At 44.4% G+C, this 19,779-nt stretch overlaps 2 protein-coding genes across 7 annotated transcripts in view; both read right to left on the bottom strand.

Moving 5' to 3' along the window:
* CD58 (CD58 molecule) overlaps positions 1–11,618 on the bottom strand; it is a 56,348-nt gene extending 44,730 nt beyond the window's left edge. For both annotated transcript variants that reach the window (XM_005542206.5, XM_005542207.5), the window contains exon 1: positions 11,530–11,618. In XM_005542206.5, coding sequence (XP_005542263.3) covers positions 11,530–11,599 — 70 coding nt within the window. In that variant the 5' untranslated portion in view covers positions 11,600–11,618. The remainder of the gene's footprint in view (positions 1–11,529) is intronic.
* Positions 11,619–15,011: 3,393 nt separating this feature from the next.
* IGSF3 (immunoglobulin superfamily member 3) overlaps positions 15,012–19,779 on the bottom strand; it is a 93,223-nt gene continuing 88,455 nt past the window's right edge. For all 5 annotated transcript variants that reach the window (XM_005542202.5, XM_015430540.4, XM_005542204.5 and 2 more), the window contains one exon: positions 15,012–18,132. In XM_005542202.5, coding sequence (XP_005542259.3) covers positions 17,882–18,132 — 251 coding nt within the window. In that variant the 3' untranslated portion in view covers positions 15,012–17,881. The remainder of the gene's footprint in view (positions 18,133–19,779) is intronic.

The following is a 19,779-nucleotide window of genomic DNA, read 5'->3' as shown; positions in this document are numbered from 1 at the left end:
TCATGGGCTCAAGTGATCCTCCTGCCTGGGCCTCCTGAAGTGCTGGGATTACAGGCATGAGCCACCGTGCCCAGCCAATGCCATATCTTAGAGACAAGCTAATCACTCTTCTGGGATTTGGAGGAAAGGGTTTTCTTGAGTTTGTTCTTAGAAACAAACAATGTAATTTCAAGATACTTCTCTCTCTCTAAAATATCTTAAGGCTCACATTGCCTACCGATTTTAGCAGTTAAAGTAAAAATTCATTTGACAAAAAAAAAAAAAGAAAGAAAGAAAAATTCCCTTAAAAGTTTCAGTACCTGAATATATGAATATTGGTATTTCCCTCTGAATATATGACATCATAATGGTGATTCAGTTAAAGCCTTGTGCAGGCCCAGAGATAGCAGGGTCCTGGGGCATTTTTGTTCCCAAGTGAGCAGATGGGTTTATCTGGATATGGGTCACTGAGCACAGCCTTGTTCATCTCACTTCTCTGTGTTTCATCTTCACATCACAGCACACTTTCAGTGAATGCCTACTTGCAGTCTCAGGGTGTGTGGCAATCTGGGAAGCAACATCTCTATCCATATACGCATTTACAGTATTGAGGAGTGGCCAATCTCCTAAATGTCTGGGCTAGTATTGTATCAAATAACCTGCCCTATTAAGGGCATAATATTCTCATATTAGTCAGTCACAATTTTGGGGGTAGGAAATGTGCTTACCAGGCATGGAGATAATAAAGAGGAGTAGCACTGTTTGTTTTGTTTTAACTCAAGCAAGTTTCATACAGTTGTGTCTCTTGCCTAGCTCTTAGTAAGTCCAATCCAAGGAGTCCTAGGCCAGCTCAGCCTCAGTAATAATATTTAACAGTAGCAGCAGCATGAAGATTCACTGCAGGCTTACTATGTGACAAGCACTTGTTCCAAGAGCTGTTTGTGTATTAACTCATTTAATCCTCAACTCAAATCTGAGGTAGTTCTTATCATTCATTTATTTGTTCATCAACTGTTCATGGAGTCCTGCCTAAGTGCCAGACACTGAAATAAGCAGGCAGGATACAGCATTGAACAAAACAGACAAAATCCCGGCTCTCTCGGGGTCTATTTTTCGGTGGAGGGAAGAACATAATAAATGAAAAAGTAAATACCTTTTATGTTGGATGATGGTAAGTGTTGTAGAGAAAAATAAAGCAGAGTATGGGGCCTGAGGAGTACTGGGAAAGAAAGAAGTTGCATGGCATGGGGGGCAGTCAAAAGTTGGTATCTGAGCAGAGAGCCCAGAAAAGCAGGGGAGTGATCCCAAGAACATCTGGGGGGAGAGTGAGAAATGAGTTATTTTTTGAGAACATGTCTATCAGAATAACTTGATTCACTCCGCTGGACACTTGGTTGACAGAAAATATCAAAGAGTCAGAAGCACCAGGCTACAGATGAGGAAACAGACTGAGAGGGTCAGCTGATCGCAGTCACTCAGCTAGCAAGGGACAGAGCTGGTGTCCAGACACAGGCATTCGGCCCCAGAGCCTGCACTGTTGGCCAGAACATCAGATGCCTTGGTTGGGGCCATTCCTCTTTCTTCCTGGTCGATTCTACCCTTAGCCAGTCCCAGTTAGGGACTTCTCTATTTCCTCAAGGCAGATATTCACTGATTTCAGTCACACCACCACCAGTTTCTCTGCCCCCATCTACTTCATACTGAAACTGCAGCCACCTGTCTCCCAACGGTTACAAGTCCCCTGGTCCCCGAGACCAGAAACTTCCCGGACCTTGCTCTCAGCTATCTATCTGCCTCCTCGATAAGTTCATTAAGAATTAAGATGTTGGTTCTCTAAATCAACTTTTCTTTCTAATATTATGCTCAAATAGTTTCCTTTTTAATTCTTGTTCTTGCACTTAACCTCTTTCTCAAGATGTTTCCCTTTAGACCTGTGCAATCCAACACAGTAGCTATCAGTCACAAGTGGCTAATGAGAACCTGAAATGTGGTTAGTACAAATGGAGATGTGTTCTGAGTATCAAATACACACCAGAATCTGAAGACCTGGTATTAAAAAGTGGAACATAAAATCTCTCATTAATATTATTTTGTAGTAACTATTAGGTTGGTGCAAAAGTTATTGTGGTTTTTGCCATTAAAAAAAAAAATAGCAAAAACCGCAATAACTTTTGCACCAACCTAATACATGTTGAAATGAAAATATTATGGATATATTAGGTTAACTAAAATATATTAAAATTAATTTCACATGTTCCATATTATATTTCTATTTGAGAGCACTTCTTTAGCCCGTCCTTTCAAGACACTCACATCCCACCATGCTCAAAGGCCACATTTTCCTTTCACTGTTCTCTTCTTAGACAGGATACAGCTGAGATCCACAGTATACTTTGGGGAATAAGGTTCTTACTAGATCGGTTAAGAATGTGAGTCTTTTAAAATCTATTCTCCAAAATCTGATTGAAGGTATTTCAATACACTATTGATCATTTCACTAAAATTCCTTGAAAATCCTTGTTATTTTCTAGATACTCAATTAATCGTTGGAAAACTCTACTGCAAGTAGTTGATGACGGCACAGTCTCATTAGTTTCTTATTAATCTGATTTTGTATTATTTTCTGAATGTGTATGTTAAGCTTCAATTTTCTTTTAATTTTTAACAGGCATACGAAGAAAATGTTCAAGAAACTACAGACTGGTGAGCCCAATGGAAATTGAGGCACTAATCTCAACAAACATTTTGAGGAACATTGTAAAGTAAGCAAAGTTCACTAGAACCTATAAAATAACCAAAAAGCATTTTCCTTGGAGGCTAACAGGCAGGCATTGAAAGTTATCTTTTTTTTTTTTTTTTTTTTTTTTTGAGACGGAGTCTGGCTCTGTCACCCGGGCTGGAGTGCAGTGGCCCGATCTCAGCTCACTGCAAGCTCCGCCCCCCGGGTTTATGCCATTCTCCTGCCTCAGCCTCCCGAGTAGCTGGGACTACAGGCGCCCGCCGCCTCGCCCGGCTAGTTTTTTGTATTTTTTTAGTAGAGACGGGGTTTCACCGTGTTCGCCAGGATGGTCTCGATCTCCTGACCTCGTGATCCGCCCGTCTCGGCCTCCCAAAGTGCTGGGATTACAGGCTTGAGCCACCGCGCCCAGCCTGAAAGTTATCTTTAAAGAGGAACTGCTAAAATGTTTTCCCTTCCTTTTCTAGGGACAGTTTCTGTATCTTACAGTCACATTTTATATTCAAACCTGAGCTTGTCTGAGAAAAGCAAAACGGCTGCATCCTGGTTTCACTTACAACCCTGAGATGGAAGGTGAGATTTGCCATTGCAGGATTTAAGGGTCTGTGTCCTTAAGTAAAAACTTCTGGTCACCCCTCAAGTAAAGCTTCAAAAAAGCTTAGGCACTTGTGCAGAAACACCATGAGAAGAAACCAAAAGGCAGAAAACTTACACATATAAGGGCTGATTTACACAGACAAAGTTTCTACTTTTAAACAGAGAAACCAATGCCTACCCTCAAAGCCTGTATTTACTAAAGAAATGTTAGAGTAACATGGAGGTCAATAAAATAAATTATTCAAATCTGGTTCTTAAAAAGAGGTTCTAAGACTATTTTAAAACTTCTGAAAGATGCCCATCAAAATTAAACCAAAAACATAGCAATAAATACAATGAGAGATCTGGGTTTTTTAACAAAAGACATTCTTGTGACAATTGGGGAAATCTGAATACAGGTAGGATTAGTGTTAATTTTTATAGATGTTATCATGTTATTGGGATTATGCAAAAGTGTCTAGGAGTGAAATGTAGGTACCTAGAGAGTGTAAATATGATAATATGTTAATAATAAATATGTCAATAAATTCCCATTGCAAATTCTATGTCCCAAAGAAGCACCCCTCACCATTACAAATTATGACATTAAATGCAATTTTGCATGACTGGTAATTGTGCTGACCTATATAATTTCACATGTTTAGCAGAATTTCATTGGACAACGTATACATGTCGCATATAAGAAATCTTCAAAAAGTTGCTTAGTGGATCTCAGGCTAGGGATAAAACAGAGCATATAAGGGAATAGGTTTTGATTCAGACAGAATCAAAATTCAAGTTCACTCTGCCACTTATTTGCTGTGTGAACTTGGACACATTACTGAGCCTACCTAAGCTTTGTTCTCCTATTAAAAGTTCCCTATGTAATAAAATTAGTGTGACAATTAAATAAAAACATCTCAAATCTGAAGCATAGCTCCTGGCACACAGCAGGTGCTTACCTCCTAGCGGCTATTATTATTTACACTCTGTTATAACACTGGGCCTAGTTTTCCTATAGGAACACACAACACTATTTTAACTTGGATTATCTTTGCTAAATAAAAAAACACAGACTGTCTAAGTCTCAATTCCAGCAAAGCACATGAACAAGTCTCACATAATAATGTGAGATAATTACAAATGGAGAAATGCTTGACAAATACATTGTCATCTAATGTCCAGATTTAACAATCTGTACTATTAAAAAAAAAAAAAAGATCAATGTAAGGAAAATTTTTAAAAAATAATACATGACTTCACTCCTGCTTACAAGGAACTTAAAATCTAGTTATGCAGATAGTTGGCAATAAAGGATCTGTAAAATGTCAACAACAGCAGAATAAGGCAGACCCTGTTAATAATAAAATAGTTCCTACCTTTTTTATTTTTTATTTTTTTGCTCTGTAACCCAGGCTGGAGTGCAGTGGTGTCATCATGGCTCACTGCAGCCTCAAATTCCCAGACTCAAGCAATTGCCAGGCTCACCTTAGCCTCCCGAGTAGCTAGGACTACAGGCATGCACCACCACACCAGGCTAACTTTTTGTAGAGATGGAGTGTATTAGTCCATTCTCACACTGCTAATAATGACACACCTGAGACCGGGTAATTTATCAAGGAAAGAGGCTCAATGGACTCACAGTTCCACATGGCCAGGAAGGCCTCACAATCATGGCAGAAGGCAAAGGAGAAGCAAAGTCATGTCTTAAATGTGGCAGGCAAGAGAGAGTGTGTGCAGGGGAACTCCCCTTTATAAAAACCATCAGATCTTGTGAGACTTCTTCACTATCACAAGAACAGTATGGAGGAAACTGCCCTCTTGATTCAATTATCTCTACCTGGCCCTGCCCTTGACACATGGGGATTATTACAATTCAAGGTGAGATTTGGGTGGGGACACAGCCAAACCATATCATTCCACCCCGGCCCCTCCCAAATCTCATGTCCTCACATTTCAAAACATAATAATGCCCTTCCAACAGCCCCTCAAAATCTTAACTTATTCCAGCATTAATCCAAAAGTCTAAATCCAAAGTCTCATCTGAGATAAGGCAAGTTCCTTCCAACTATTAGCCTGTAAAATCAAAAGCAAGTTAATTACTTCCTAGATACAATGGGGTATAGGTGCTGAGTAAATATATCCATTCCAAATGGGAGAAATTGTCCAAAACAAAAGGGCTACAGGCCCCATGCAAGTCCTAAATCCAATAGGGCAGTCATTAAATCTTAAAGTTCCAAAATGATCTCCTTTGACTCCATGCCTTCTGATCCAAGTGATGCAAGAGGTGGGCTCTCACAACCCTGGGCAACTCTGCACCTGTGGCTTCGCAGGTTACAGCTATCCGCTTCTCCATGAGGGGCCCACTCCTGCAGCAAACTTCTGCCTGGACATCCAGGCATTTCCATACATCCTCTGAAATCTAGGCAGAGGTTCTCAAACCTCAATTCTTGACTTCTGTGCATCCACAGGCCCAACCCCACGTGTAAGCCACCAAGGCTTGAGGCTTGCACCCTCTGAAGCAACAGCCTGAGTGGTATGTTGGCTCCTTTTAGCCATGGCTGGAGCTAAAACAGTTGGAATGCAGGGCACCATGTTTGGAGGCTGCATAGAGCAGGGGGACCCTGGGTCCAGCCCATGAAACTATTTTTCCCTCCCAGGCCTCCAGGCCTATGATAGGAGGGGCTGCCATGAAGGTTTCTGTTATGCTCTGGAGACATTTTCCCCATTGTCTTGGTGATTAACATTTGGCTCCTCATTACTTATGCAAATTTCTGTAGCCAGCTTGAATTTCTACTCAGAAAATGGGTTTTTCTTTTCTATTGCATCATCAGGCTGCAAATTTTCTGAACTTTTATGCCTTGCTTCCCTTTTAAACATAAGTTCCAATTCCTAACCACATCTTTGTGAACACATAAAACTGAATGCTTTTAACAGCAACCAAGTCACCTCTTGAATGCTTTGCTACTTAGAAATTTCTTCCACTAGATGCCCTAAATCATTTCTCTCAAGTTCAAAGTTCCACATATCTTTAGGGCACAGGCAAAATGCTGCCAGTCTCTTTGCTAAAACATAGTAAGAGTCACCTTTATTCCAGTTCCCAACAAGTTCCTCATCTCCATCTAGAATGAGCAGCATTTGGTTAAAGCCATTCAACAAGTCTCTAGGAAGTTCCAAACTTTCCTACATCTTCCTGTCTTCTTCCGAGTCCCCCAAACTCTTCCAATCCCTGCCTGTTACCCAGTTCCAAAGTTGCTTCCACATTTTCAGGTATCTTTGCAGCAGTGCCCCACTACCCAGTACCAATTGACTGTATTAGTCCACTCTCATGCTGCTAATAAAGACATACCCAAGACTAGGTAATTTATAAAGGAAAGAGGTTCAATGAACTCACAGTTCCACATGGCCATGGAGGCCCCACAATCATGGCAGAAGGCAAAGGAGAAGCAAGGCACATCTTACATGGCAGTAGGCAAGAGACAGCTTGTGCATGGGAACCCCCATTTATAAAACCATCAAATATTGTGAGTCTTATTCACTATCTGAGAACAGTATGGGGGAAACTACCCTCATGATTCAATTATCTCCACCTCGCCCTGACCTTGACACATGGGGATTATTACAATTCAAGGTGAGATTTGGGTGGTAACATAGAGCCAAACCATATCATGGGGTTTCAACATGTTGCTCAGGACGGTCTCGAACTCCTGGGCTCAAGAGATCTGCCTGCCTCAGCCTCTCAGTACTAGGATTACAGGCATGCGCCACCATGCTCAGCCCAGTTCATACTTCCAAACTCTTGCTACTTGCCCAGCACTACCCAGGCCCTATCCACATGTCATTCCACTAATGCAAGCCCACACCAAATCCTGCCAGTTCCACCTTCAAAACACATCCAGATATCTCTTACCCCCAGTGATTCCTTTCCTGCATTGCCCCTGCAGCCTAACCAACCTCCCTGCTCTTCCTTTTCTCTCCTCTACATACTATTCATCCAGCAGCCAGAATAATTCTTTTAAACACCCAAGTCATCATAACTTCACCCCTGTTCAAAATCCTTCAAAACTTTCCAGTCACTGAAAGCAAAAAGGTCAAAATCTTTAAAAGGCCCTAAAAACTTTATCTACAGGATCCATCCCTGACTACTTTTACAACTTCATTTTCTACCACTCTATGCCACAATGGTATCCTTGAAGTTTCTTAAACACTTGAAGCCTATCTCAGGATCCTGAGTAGTATACCTGGAATATCACTCCCCCAGAAAGCCTTGTGGCCTATCTCTCACTTCCTTAAGTGTATGATCAACTGTCACCCTATTAAAGAGACCCTCCCTAACTAAACTATGTAATACTAACCAGCAGAGGGTAGCTGAATTAAATACCATATAGCCACCCTATGGGGGACTGTACAGCTGTGAAAAAGAATGAGGATGATCTCTATCAAGTGATGGGGAATGATTTTCCAGATGTATGGTGAAGTGAAAAAATGAGATACAAAAAAATACATAGAGTGTTACCTTGTTTAAGAAGGGTAGTTAGAAAAAAAAAAAAGAATCCAAATAACATTTTTTTTTTTTTTTTGAGATGGAGTCTCACTCTGTCACCCAGGCTGGAGTGCAGTGTGGTGATCTCGGCTCACTGCAGTCTCTGCCTCCCGGTTCAGGCCATTCTCCTGCCTCAGCCTCCTACGTAGCTGGAATTACAGGTGCACGCCACCACGCCCAGCTAATTTTTTTATTTTTAGTAGAGACAGGGTTTCACTGCATTAGCCAGTATGGTCTCAATCTCCTGACCTCATGATCCACCCACCTCAACCTCCCAAAGTGCTGGGATTACAGTCATGAGTCATTGCACCTGGCCAGAATTCAAGTAACTTTTGAATATGGTATTGCATACATCTTCACTGGGATATACAGATTTTCCTTATTATGGAGTTATATATTGAAAAACTCACTGTAGAGCTGAAAAATCTTAAGTCAAACCATTGCTAAGCTGGAGATAATCTGTAATGAAAAATAAAAGGAACTGTAAAGAAATCTTTAACTGTATTTAGTAAGTTTGTAGTTGGTGGTAGATTGGTATAACAACTGTAAAATGATTTGGGGTTTAACGTAGATTAGGAAAATATACTGATGCTACTAAGAACAGAGTTCTCACTGTGGGAGTAAGGAGATGCAAACACGGAAAAGCAGAAGAGGGAGAAGAACTGAGCAGTAAGATTATTAGTGTTAAAGGTATCAGGGTGAACTCCTGACTTTGTAAAAACTCCATTTCTTAACTTTGAAAACTGACAAGGCTGAGAAGCAATGACACCAGTACCTGTGGGCACACCTAGCACCCAGAACTTGATTTCTAAATACCATCTCTCACTAAAAGAAACCCAGGGAACCTAATGATTTGAAGGCTGAGGCAGGAACACTACAAAATGAGTCCAGAATATCTTTCTGTGCCAGAAAGTAAGGGTTTAAAATCAAACAGGAACACAGCAAAAGGACTCTGAAGCTTGAAGGGGTTCCTGCTTGTCAAATGTGGGGTCGCTGAGCATCAAAATGGATGACAGGAATGTCATATTTAAAAAAGAATCCATGAGTCCATACAACCTTCTAAAATAAAAGAAAAAAAAGAGAGGATGTGTGTGCAAAAGCTATTCATTATGAATAATGTAAACCAATAAATATACATAGAAAAACAGAATAGAAAATTGCTGGGTGGCTCATGCCTATAATACCGACACTTTGGGAAACTGGCTCAGGAGGATTGCTTGAGCCCAGGAGTTCGAGACCAGCCTGGGCAACATGGTGAAACCCCGTCTCTATAAAAAATACAAAAAAATTAGCTGGACGTGAAGATATGTCCCTGTAGTTCCAGCTACTTGGAAACTGAGGTGGGAGGATCGCTTGAATCTGGGAGATCAAGGCTGCAGTGAGCCATTTGTGTCACTGTACTCTAGCCTGGGCAACAGAGTGAGACCGTGTCTCAAAAGAATAGAGAAAAGAAAAGCAAACAAAGAAGGAAAGAAGGGAAGGGAAGGGAGGAAGGAGGGAAGGGAAGGGAAGGGAGGAAGGATGGAAGGGAGGGAGAGAGGGAGGAAGAAAGGGAGGGAGGAAAGAAAATTACCATTTGAAAATATTTTAGTGGCTGGATGTGGTGGCTCCTGCCTGTAATCTCAGCACTTTGGTAGGCCAAGGAGGGAGGATCACTTGAGCCCAGGAGTTTAAGACCAGTCTGGGCAACATAGGGAAACCCTGTTTCTACAAAAAATAAGAAAAAATTAGCCAAGCATGGTGGCATGTACCTGTAGTCCTGGCTACTCAGAAGTCTGAGGTGGGAGAATTGTTTGAGCCTCAGAGGCTGAGGCTGGAGTTAGCTGTCATAGTACCCCTGCACTCCAGCCTGGGTGACACAATGAGACCCTGTCTCAAAAAATTAAATAAAATATTTTAGTGATAATGGATTCTGAGAAGAATCACCATAGGATACTAAAACCACTGAATAAACAGTGGCTGGAGAACAGGATATTCACTCAACCTCAAAACATCACTTAACACATCACTTATTACTTACAAAGATAAAATGGTGCCTCTACAATGGAGAAATCTGGTAAACTTCACTTCAACCAAATAGTCAAAGTTAACATCTCTAATAATGTGACCAACAGACCACATCTGCTTCCCGATGTGACACACTGAGAAAAACCCAACATAACTATGTAGTATTCCTGCTAACAAAGAGTTACAACCAGAATCTGATCATGAGGAAACAAGCAGGAAATCCACATCCAAGGGACATTCGGTAAAGCAACCAGCTCAGACACTTCAAAAATGATGATGTCATAAAGTACCAAAAAAAAAAAAAAAAAAGCAACACTTTTAGGTTAAAGGGGGTCCAAAAGGCATGATTACCAAATGAAGTATGTGGTGCAAGACTGGCTTCTGGGTTCTCTACCAGGAAACAGTATTGTATCAATGCCACATTTCCAGACCATGATGATTCTGTGACTTGTTGGAGAATGCTATTGTTCTTACCAGACAAATGCTGAAGAATTACAGGTGAGGTGTCATGAGGTCTGAAACTCTCAAATGGTTTGACAAAAATAATAGATGTGTGTGTACAAAAAAAACTAATGTGACAGTTAACTGGTGATTCAAGGAGAAAGTATGCAACTATTCACTGTACTAATTTTGCAACTGTCCTAAGATTTTAATTGTTCCAAAATTTAAAAAAAAACTAAATTGAAATATTAACGACTTCCATCTCCCCTTTCTTTGCTTTACTCATCTCTATACTAGTAAATGTTTACTTTTATCACCATTCAGCATCCATGTTTTTACTCATTTACTTACTGTCTCTCTCCCTCACTATAAGGTGAGCTTCAAAAAGGCAGGGAACTGTGCGTACCTTACTGTATCCCCCGTCTATTATGCAGTGCTTAACATACAATTGATACTCAGTAAATATTTATTGAATGACTGATGTTCCCAGTAATTCTATGAAGTGGGTTTATTATTATCCTTTCCCTCATGTGAGTGGCGCTCTCTTCAAAAGCGAAGGTACTGAAGTGAACAGAAGTTAGGGAACTCACACAAGTTCATGACTCAGGTGAGGAGTGGGGCCAGGATCCAAAGCTAGGCATCTGACCCTACAGCTGATGCTGTTAATCACTGTATTTGCAGCTTCCCTAGTGAGACTCGGCTTCCTAGTTGCTTCCCCGCTCCTCGCTGTGGGGCGACTGAAAAGTCCTCTCTGCTGATACGCCGGACGCGGCGTGGGCGGGGACTGCACCGCGCGCTGAGGGCACCGGGCGTCGCCCTCAAGAAGGTGGCATCCGCGACCGCACCCCGTCCCGGGCGCGTTCACGGCTGGGAAGAAGTTTTGCAGTCCGCGGAAGCGCTCAGCGACGTTACTGGGGAGGCCCGGGAAGGAACTTGGTCACTGGAGCTCGGGAGGGGGAGGGCGGGAGTGGGGGCGCGCGGGCCCCGCAAGAGAGGCGAGCGGGCCGGAGCCCGTCCTTCCCTGAGGCCACAGTTCCTTGCTGACTCCATGAGGGACACTGGCGATGAAATAACAACTTTCTTTTCCTGAAAAGGCTCCCACGGCTGAGTTGTTCCCGGCCCACAACGACCCGTCCCCACCCGGTCCCTGATCGGCACCCGCCTCGAGCCCGGCGCGTCCACCCAGCCTGGGCGCTGCCCAGTACCCGCCGGCCGGCGCGGGGCCCCTGGAGCAGGCTTCACTCACCGAAGCAGCGCAACAGGCAGAACACGCCGAGGACCCCCAGGGCTCGCCCCGCGTCGCTCCCAGCAACCATGGCTGGCCGGCCCGCCTCTGCGCGAATACCCAGCCACTAGCAGCCCTAAGTTCAAGCACCGCCTACGCGGGCGGCCAGAAGTAGGGCTCCGCCCCGCCCGGGGCTGGCAGCCCGTGGCCCGCCCCGGCCCTTCCTTCCCCACCCTCCCCGGCCTTTCCTCCCCCACCTTCCCCGGCCCTTCCTCCCCCACCCTCCGCGGCGGCGCATTTGTCTTCCCGCTTCCAGTCCCCAGGCGCGCTCCTGGGCTCGGCTCTGCGCATCTCCTTCCTGTGTCCCCGGGGCGCCGTCCAGTCCCCCAGCTCGGTCCCTCCCGGCATTCCACCGCCATTCCATACGCTATTTTTAAGTAAGAAATTATTTCCTTGAAAGTGGCTTGCGTTTTAAAAACCAGGTTTCTCTGCCTTCCTCCCGCACCTCCCGCGCTTCCCCTTAGCGTTTGGGGCGTGCTGAAGGCCGCTCGGTGGCTGGACGGGGCTGTCGCTCCCGGAGAGCCACCGGAGGAGGCAAGGGAACGGGCAGGAGCACCCGGGGCCCCTCATCGCTTCAGCGCTGTGGGATCCCGCCTCAGACGGCCTCTTTGAACCACTTTGTGAACCACTTTTCCTCAAACATGACAAGGAAAGGGGGCATTTTAGACAACTGTTAGTAGGCGTAGGGTTACCTAGGGCAGGCCTCCTCCGTCCCCACACTCCGGTATCCCCGGAGCTGGGATTTCCAGCCTTTGGTTTCTCCCTTCTCAGATTCCTCTCTCTCTTCCCCCATCTCAACCGTGGACTTTCCCTCAGGCTGATGTCAGATCCACATCTCCCTCACTGCCCAGCCTCCCCACATCCATCCAGCCCAAGCTGCGGCAGGCACTCATCACTCTCCCTCCTTCATCAGTCTGGATTGAGCTGGCCCTCCCCTCACATCCCTATATCCCAGAACAAATGACTCTATTCCCAGAACCAACTCCTCACATCAGCCTCCCTATCTGTCCCCTTTCTTGCAGACAGAAGCACCAGAGTTGCCCCTGCCCGGCCGAAGGAGTTCACAGAACTCTTAGTTATGATGTGAGCAGGAATTCATTTCCATGAACAGGACTCCCTGCTGCCCAAATAACCACCAACACATGGTGCAGGCTGTGACACTGAGTGGGAATGTGCTTTCTTGCTGCTTCCCCTCCATTATCCCCAGGTGGGGACTCAAAGTCACTGGAGACACTTGAACCATATTGCAAAGAGACATGAATTATTTCTTAAGTTAGCCATAAAGTCTTAAAAGGTTATCTCTATCAGTGAAACTTCTGGGACCAAAGCCCTCTACCACAAACCTGCTATCTCAAGATACTCCCTACCATCTGTAGATACTGGGAACACAAGGCAGGTGCAGTGTGTAACATAAAATGTAAGGACATCAAGTGTTCTCTGCCCTGGGCTGGTAGGAACTCAGGCCAACTTAGAAAGGCAGGATTGGGGTCAGACCTTCAGACACTGGGGAGCCACAGAAAGTTTTTGAGCTGGGAAGTGATATGACAGCAAACATCTATTGAGCAGGCCCCATGTGAAGTGCATTACTTGGATTCACTTAATCTTACTGCTGTTGTTTTTGCAAATGAGGAAACTGATGCCTGGAGAAGGTAAGTTACTAAGGGCACACAGTAAAGGGCAGAACTTGGAGTCCAGCTGAGGCCATGTCCAGGGCCTCTACTCTTACCCCTTCCTACAGGAGCGGGATATGATAATGGGACTTTTGGACTGCCAGCAAGAGCTGTTAACCCCCTTAAGAGCAGGGCTGAGGAAAGAACAGCCCAGTCACAAGGGGTTGCGGAAGCCCCTTGCCCCCAGGTCATGGTCTCCAGGTATTGGGTGAGGAATAACTCATTAGGCTTCCTTGGTTGGACTCTCCTTTGACCAAGGAGCGGTGCGTGCTCTTTCATTGAGAGAAATGCTGTCCATCAAGCACTTTTAGAAGCACTCAAATGCCTGGTTAATTTTATGAATCAAAAGCAGCTCAGGAATGCTGGACCTGCAATGTGTTAGGCAGGCAGCCAAAAAGGTTCCCTTTACATACTGAGAACCTGCTATCAAAAGGAGGGGTGGATGTATCTTTCACGCTGTGACCAGTATTGCAAGGTCCAGTTTTATCTTCTTGTCACTGTAGGTAATCATGGATGAGAAAGTAAGAAAGGAGGGCTGCTTAAGAGGCCGGGGCTGTTCTTCCTAGCATGTCACTCTCTGGTGTCTTGACTCTCGTTTTTGCCAAACCCTTGGAACCACTCCCACAAAGCTTAGGAATCCCAGAATGTAGTGAGCAAAACACTGCCCCAATCCTGCATAAATGCAAATTGTCATTTTCATTGCATGCCTCATGGGGGAATGTATGTTCACTTCATTTATATCAATACTGAGTGGATTTGCACAAAGGGCATAGAACGGTAATCTTATTCCATAATACTCTATTTCCCTTTTTAAAACATTCCCTGGCAGAAAAAGAACATTTGAAAAAAATTAGGAAAAATTATACATAAGACTTAACATGGAACCATTATGGGTACCCAAGGGAGAGGCAGTCACATTTTCAACTCCTGGCCAAGCCAGCAGCTGCAAGGAGTTGATGAGGATGCAGCCGATGGTTCTGGGGAGCAGAGGATAGCACACACGAAAGCTTTGAAAGTCTTGGACTTAGGAGAAGAAAAAAAGAAGTGTCTCCCTCTGCTTCTTACTATCTAGTTCCTTTTTGCATGTTCTGTGAATTTTAAAGAGTTACAGCTGGGTTCTGGCTAATCACGTATCACTGCGATGGCTTTAATCATTCTAACATTCTTCTCAATTTGCAGATGTAAACCCCTCCCAACACTGGAAGAGGAAACAGAGACCAGTGCGCTGTGCAGTGTCATTCAACTAGAAGGCACAGCTCCTGCTCTTATCATTCTGGGAAATCCTTGCTGCATTTCATGGCCAGGGCAGCACTTCATAGCTGGAAAAGGATGGTGTGGACTTGCTGCAGAGGCCCTAGAGATGGCCATCCTGTGTTCCTGCTCTCCTTCTCATCCGGTTTCTATACTCTAACCCCCAACAAAAATGCGACAGGTTGTAAGATCTACATTCTGAACCTGCCTTTCAGGGGCTAAGTGTGTTGTGTGTTGCACAGCTCTAGCGGTAGCACAGCCTTGATCATCAGGGTGGAGGTGTCTATTGACTATGGTATGTCGCAGCAGATGGCAGTGAAGTGTCTTGAGGAAGAGGTGTTTTTATCATTTAAAGGTTACGGGGTGTAATAATAAAGACTGCAATTCACAGACCTTGAGCCCAGCAGGCCAATGCCAAGGGCAGAACTGTAGGCCTCCCACAGCACAGTCCCACAGAGGAAGGGGGCTGGTTAGTAAGGGGGAAAGAATGATAGAAGACCACAGTAAATGTAAACAGCCATATTTTCAACATAATTTACTACAGGTCTCTGAAGTGTATATAAAATGTTTTAGTGCAACATCTTACAAATAGTTTTCCTTTAAAAAACAGAAACAAATCAACAGCTCTCTACATCATGCATGGGTAGTTTTCTTACCCCATCGTTTTTTTTTCTTCAATAATTAACGCAGAGAAACCATTGTTTGAAAATATGAAAACTTGCTACAGAAACACCCGGTGAAAGAGGGTGTTGTCATATTCATGTCCTAGAATGCGCCTAGCACAGTGTAGTTTTTCATAAATGCAACATTGTAGACATAGATGAATCGAGAGTATTCAGCAGTTTTCCTCCGTCTCAGAAGACTAAAGCTCCAGTAGACAATGCGCAATGAGGTCTCACAGCCACTGGAGGGCACCATTACCATCCATCTGACATCGCATTTCCACAGAAATGGCCAAAGAAAGAAGGTCCTGGGGTTTTTCATAGAAAGCTCGAAAAGTTCAACCTTTGATGCTATCCCCCAGCCCAATACAAAATACACAGAAAAAGCAATTATTAAAATACTGGCTTCGGTTTCTTTTCCTTTCAAATTCCTGCAATTGCTTTACACATTTAATTGCGTGCAGCACCTACTTTGCTATCGAACAGATTCAAACTGAAATCTTAGTTATACATCCTAGTCCCAGCCAGCCCTCTGGCATCCTCCCATTTAGACAGAGGAAACGCCAGTCATCTTCCCTCATTGACTCAGCCTGTAAAGTAGGAGTCAGCAAATTCCCACTGAAAGCCCACATCCCTGAAATAAAGAAATGGGGCAAAAGACCTTCTTTCTTCATGACTGAGCCGCTCCTGTACCTCAAATGTGTTGATGCAGCATAATAAATGAGAATCAGCATGTCAGGCAACAGCAGGATTAAGGTGGTGGTGCCTGCACACTGTCTCACAGGAGGGTACTGGTGTATTTGGGGGAGAAAAGGCAGGTCTGTGTGTGTCTGTCAGAAAATGACTGAGCAATCGCTGCCGTGCTCCCCTCAGCTGGGAATCAGCAAAGCATCTGCCGAGCAGCCTGGGCCACCTGCACACCTGCAGACCCTTGAAGGATCAGCACAGACATTGGCCTGGGGAATCCCACGGCCTCCCCTGCAGTCTGCTCGTTCTCACAACAGGGCTTCACTGGAATCTCTTATCAGACTTAGTTCCAGAATCCCTGACGACTTTTTCCAAATTGTGACCCCCCTCTTGGGACTCAGGATGCAAGTTCCCAGAGTAAGGGAGATGGCATGCTTGGCCAGAAAAATATGGGAAAGCAAGGGTATAAGAACATCTTCATAAAGTGAGCAAAAGGAAATATTTGCAACTGATGATGCCCCCAGAGGGACAAGCATCTGGCCCAACAGGGTAAAAGAACAGGGTGACACCAGCCATCATGGGGCTCAAGGGGCGTTAAAATAAAAAGCCACCATAACAATGAACCAAACAACCTAGAACCACAAGAGAGATCAAGAAAGGGAAGGGAAAAATCCCACAGACAAGGCCTTGTGATCACAGTCTGCTGAGACTAGGCAAACAGAAAGGATGACAAAGGGCTGCGTCTGGACTGCCCCCAGGCTGATATTCTTATGGCAGTGAGAGGCAGAGAGAGAAAAATGAATAAAGAAGACATCACTATCATTAAGGAAAACCTAATTGGAAGGAAGAAGAAAAACCTAGTCTTCACACCTCCAGGGAGGTAGATATTTCTCTGCACTCTCCAACACCAGGCCCTGGAAGGCCCCCTCCCACCCCTCACTGTCCCACCAAACTTAGTGTCGGCCAGCCCCGTGCCCTCCGTCAGGTGTCTGCTGTGGCTGCTTCGGCCCTGTGCTCAGCTCAGGGGCCCCCTTCCAAGTTCACTGGACACTTTAAGGGTTTGGCAAAGCACCTGAAGACAAAGGCCCACCTGCTGACAGTTATCAGTTAGAGACCACCCTGGCAGCTCAGAGCAAGCCAACAGCCAGCCTTTCTCCCTTCTCTAGTCACTGGCTTTGACAAATCTGCAGGTCAGTAGCTGCTCAAAGCAGCCTTTGTCCACTTTAATTTGGAAAGTGTGTGCCGTTTGGGGCTTCTGACCCATTCTCCAAGACAGTTTTCTTATTTTTTGGCAAGGATGGGATGAAACCTTTTTTGTCTCCCTGACAGATAGGCCGGGCACCATCTACTTCTAACGGGGTTATGCAGGGTGTCTCTTGTACATACACAGTTCTTTGAAGCAAAATTCAATGCTTCCGTCTTGACTACAAAGTGGTTCCAATAACTCCAGCCGAGGGAAAAGACAACATACAAATTTTGCCCACACTACACACAATTCTTAAGTCTTGTTAAGAAAGTAAAAAATGTCTGGGTATATTTTGATCCATGGGTGGCATTTTCAAATGTGCAAAAACAAAAAGTCTTGGAAGAGATTCCTTGTCACTAGAAAGTTCGTCCTTCCTTTTGCTGTCAGTTGTACGTAAGAGAAATGCATCCACATTAAGGAATCCAAAAAGGGTAAACCAAAGGGATCTAAAAAGAGTACATTACAAAGAAGAAGCAGCCCTGTAACATCTATCTGAGAATACTAGATAAATCTGTGAGTAGATGTGGCACCTGGAGCTACTCACTACGTTACTAAAAACAGAAACAAGAAATCTATGACGGCAGGATCACGACATTTGCGCGCAAATAGCTAACCAACCAAGACTGCCACCGAGAGGCAGTCTGTCTCTGTGACTGACTAGGAACTTGGAACACTTTTCAAGTCTGACAACTTTCCACACACGCACCCCAGAGTTTGGGTGCTGTCAACTGTCCGATCACAGAGCAAGGGAGAGCCTCAGCTCCTCCGTGGCCGACATCCGCTGGGGCATCACCCGCTTAGTCTATGGCCCCTGGGTGGATACTGAGAACAGGGGGCTCCAGGCAAGTCGGGGAGTAGTTGAGGTGTGGCTCTTTGATCCACAGCAGAGGCACCCCGTTCTTCCCATCGGAGTTCTTGCTGGAGTTCCGGCTCTTGAAACGCACCAGCAGGATGGTGATGATAAGAATGCCAAAGATGGGGAAAGGGTAGAAGAAGACGAAGTAGAAGAGTGCATCATTGGAGCAGATGATGGACTGGAGGGTGGGACCTGAAAAGGATTGTGAGAGAGACAAGACAATGAGGGCTGAGAACCTGGACTGCTCACATTTCCTTTTGAAGACCTCGCCTGACCCAATGGAAGCTCCTCGGTGACACTCCCAAACCACCTTGTCTTTCCCCTGCTATCACTAATGGTGGAAGACGACCCTTATATTCTTTTTCTCATGACACCTCTCCTAATTTACGGCTGTACGTTCCAACAAAGCAATGCTTCTATTTTCCACTGAGAGCCATTATTGCTGCTTGGAAAGCCACATAATGAAACATAATTTATTGATTGTGAACTCAACTGCATCTAGGATGGTGAAGAAGCCACTCTGGTTTAGTCGGAGCCTCCTGCATGGTTGGATTTTACATGCCCCTTTGCACTTAGTTCTGCTACAAACTTCCTTCTCTGGGATTATGACACAATCCCTTCCTGCCAGCTTCTGAGAGCAGTTTTACCAGAAATGACACTTACCTGATTAATGTTATCAATTAAATGTCATTATGGACCACTTACAAACGTCCACAGTGTGTCCGTGGCCACAAAGAACACAGTATTAGTTACAGCTGGATATGCAAGAGAATAAACCAGGTGCCCCAAGACAGGTTGAGAGCTGCTCTATAAGTCATTAGACCTTGGCAGGAGCCTCGCCTCTGGGAGTGCCTGTTTTCTCTGTAAAATAAGGCTGCTGGGTGACCCCTGTGCTCGATGAAGCTTAATTATTACGGACATCCACAATGGACAGGTACAATGTTGCCTAGACTGCTTTGTTTTCGCTTTGAGGCAGTGGGTTATTCAGTGGACCACAGGGTGGTCTATGTATGATGCAGCCTGCTTTCCCGTCCACTGAATAGCTGCTGCTCATCAGTATTATTAAGAACATTTAATCTGCCTCTTATTCAATTTCCAAAGTGTATGAAACTGCTAATAGTCAACCATTGTTGACCTGCAAAACTGCAATTTCATATGGTTCTGTCTAACACAATGTGAACACGGGGTGATCAAGCCAAAAAAATAGTGACCCAAACTTAAAAAACTCCAATCAAGATTCTGTGGCAAAGTGTTTTGACTAAAAAGAAGTTGAAAATCCCAGCAATGTTTTTTCTTTCTGCATTCTAGGCTAACTTTACTATAACACCATTTTTAGTCTAATGTAGTCCACGTTTTGATGGCAAGCCAACCAAGAGTGCATTGTTACAACAAATAATTCAGGCCAGCATTACTTCCCCCAGTCTCTGTTCATAATGGAAATCCCTCAGGATCATGGAAACTGCATTCTGGGTGGCTGCAAATCCCCTCTCAGCTCTCCTCTAACATCACAGCCCTTCCAGGCTGGTCCTCCCAACCATACAAGATCCACCTCAACCTCCAAGGCACCCTCCAAAATAACAATGACCCAGAAACTGGACAAAAAGAAATAATCACCGTGAGGTAGTCAGCCTTCATTTTTTCCCCTTTCCCTTGTGAGTCTGAAACACTTGCTAATTCGCTGAAGACTAGTTCCAATATTCTAAAAAATAACAAAGTAACACCTAACAATATACTAGTATAATGAAGTCTTACTAAAATTGAATCTGGTAGACGTTTATTATAAAGATTATATGGTATATTATCACTTTAATTTCTATCCCTGTTTTTGCATGGGTAATC

The sequence above is a fragment of the Macaca fascicularis genome, chromosome 1 (assembly GCF_037993035.2).
Source record: "Macaca fascicularis isolate 582-1 chromosome 1, T2T-MFA8v1.1".
NCBI classification, from domain to species: Eukaryota; Metazoa; Chordata; class Mammalia; order Primates; family Cercopithecidae; genus Macaca; species Macaca fascicularis.
Note: the sequence above shows the minus strand (reverse complement) of the source record. Positions and strands in the feature narration are given on the sequence as shown.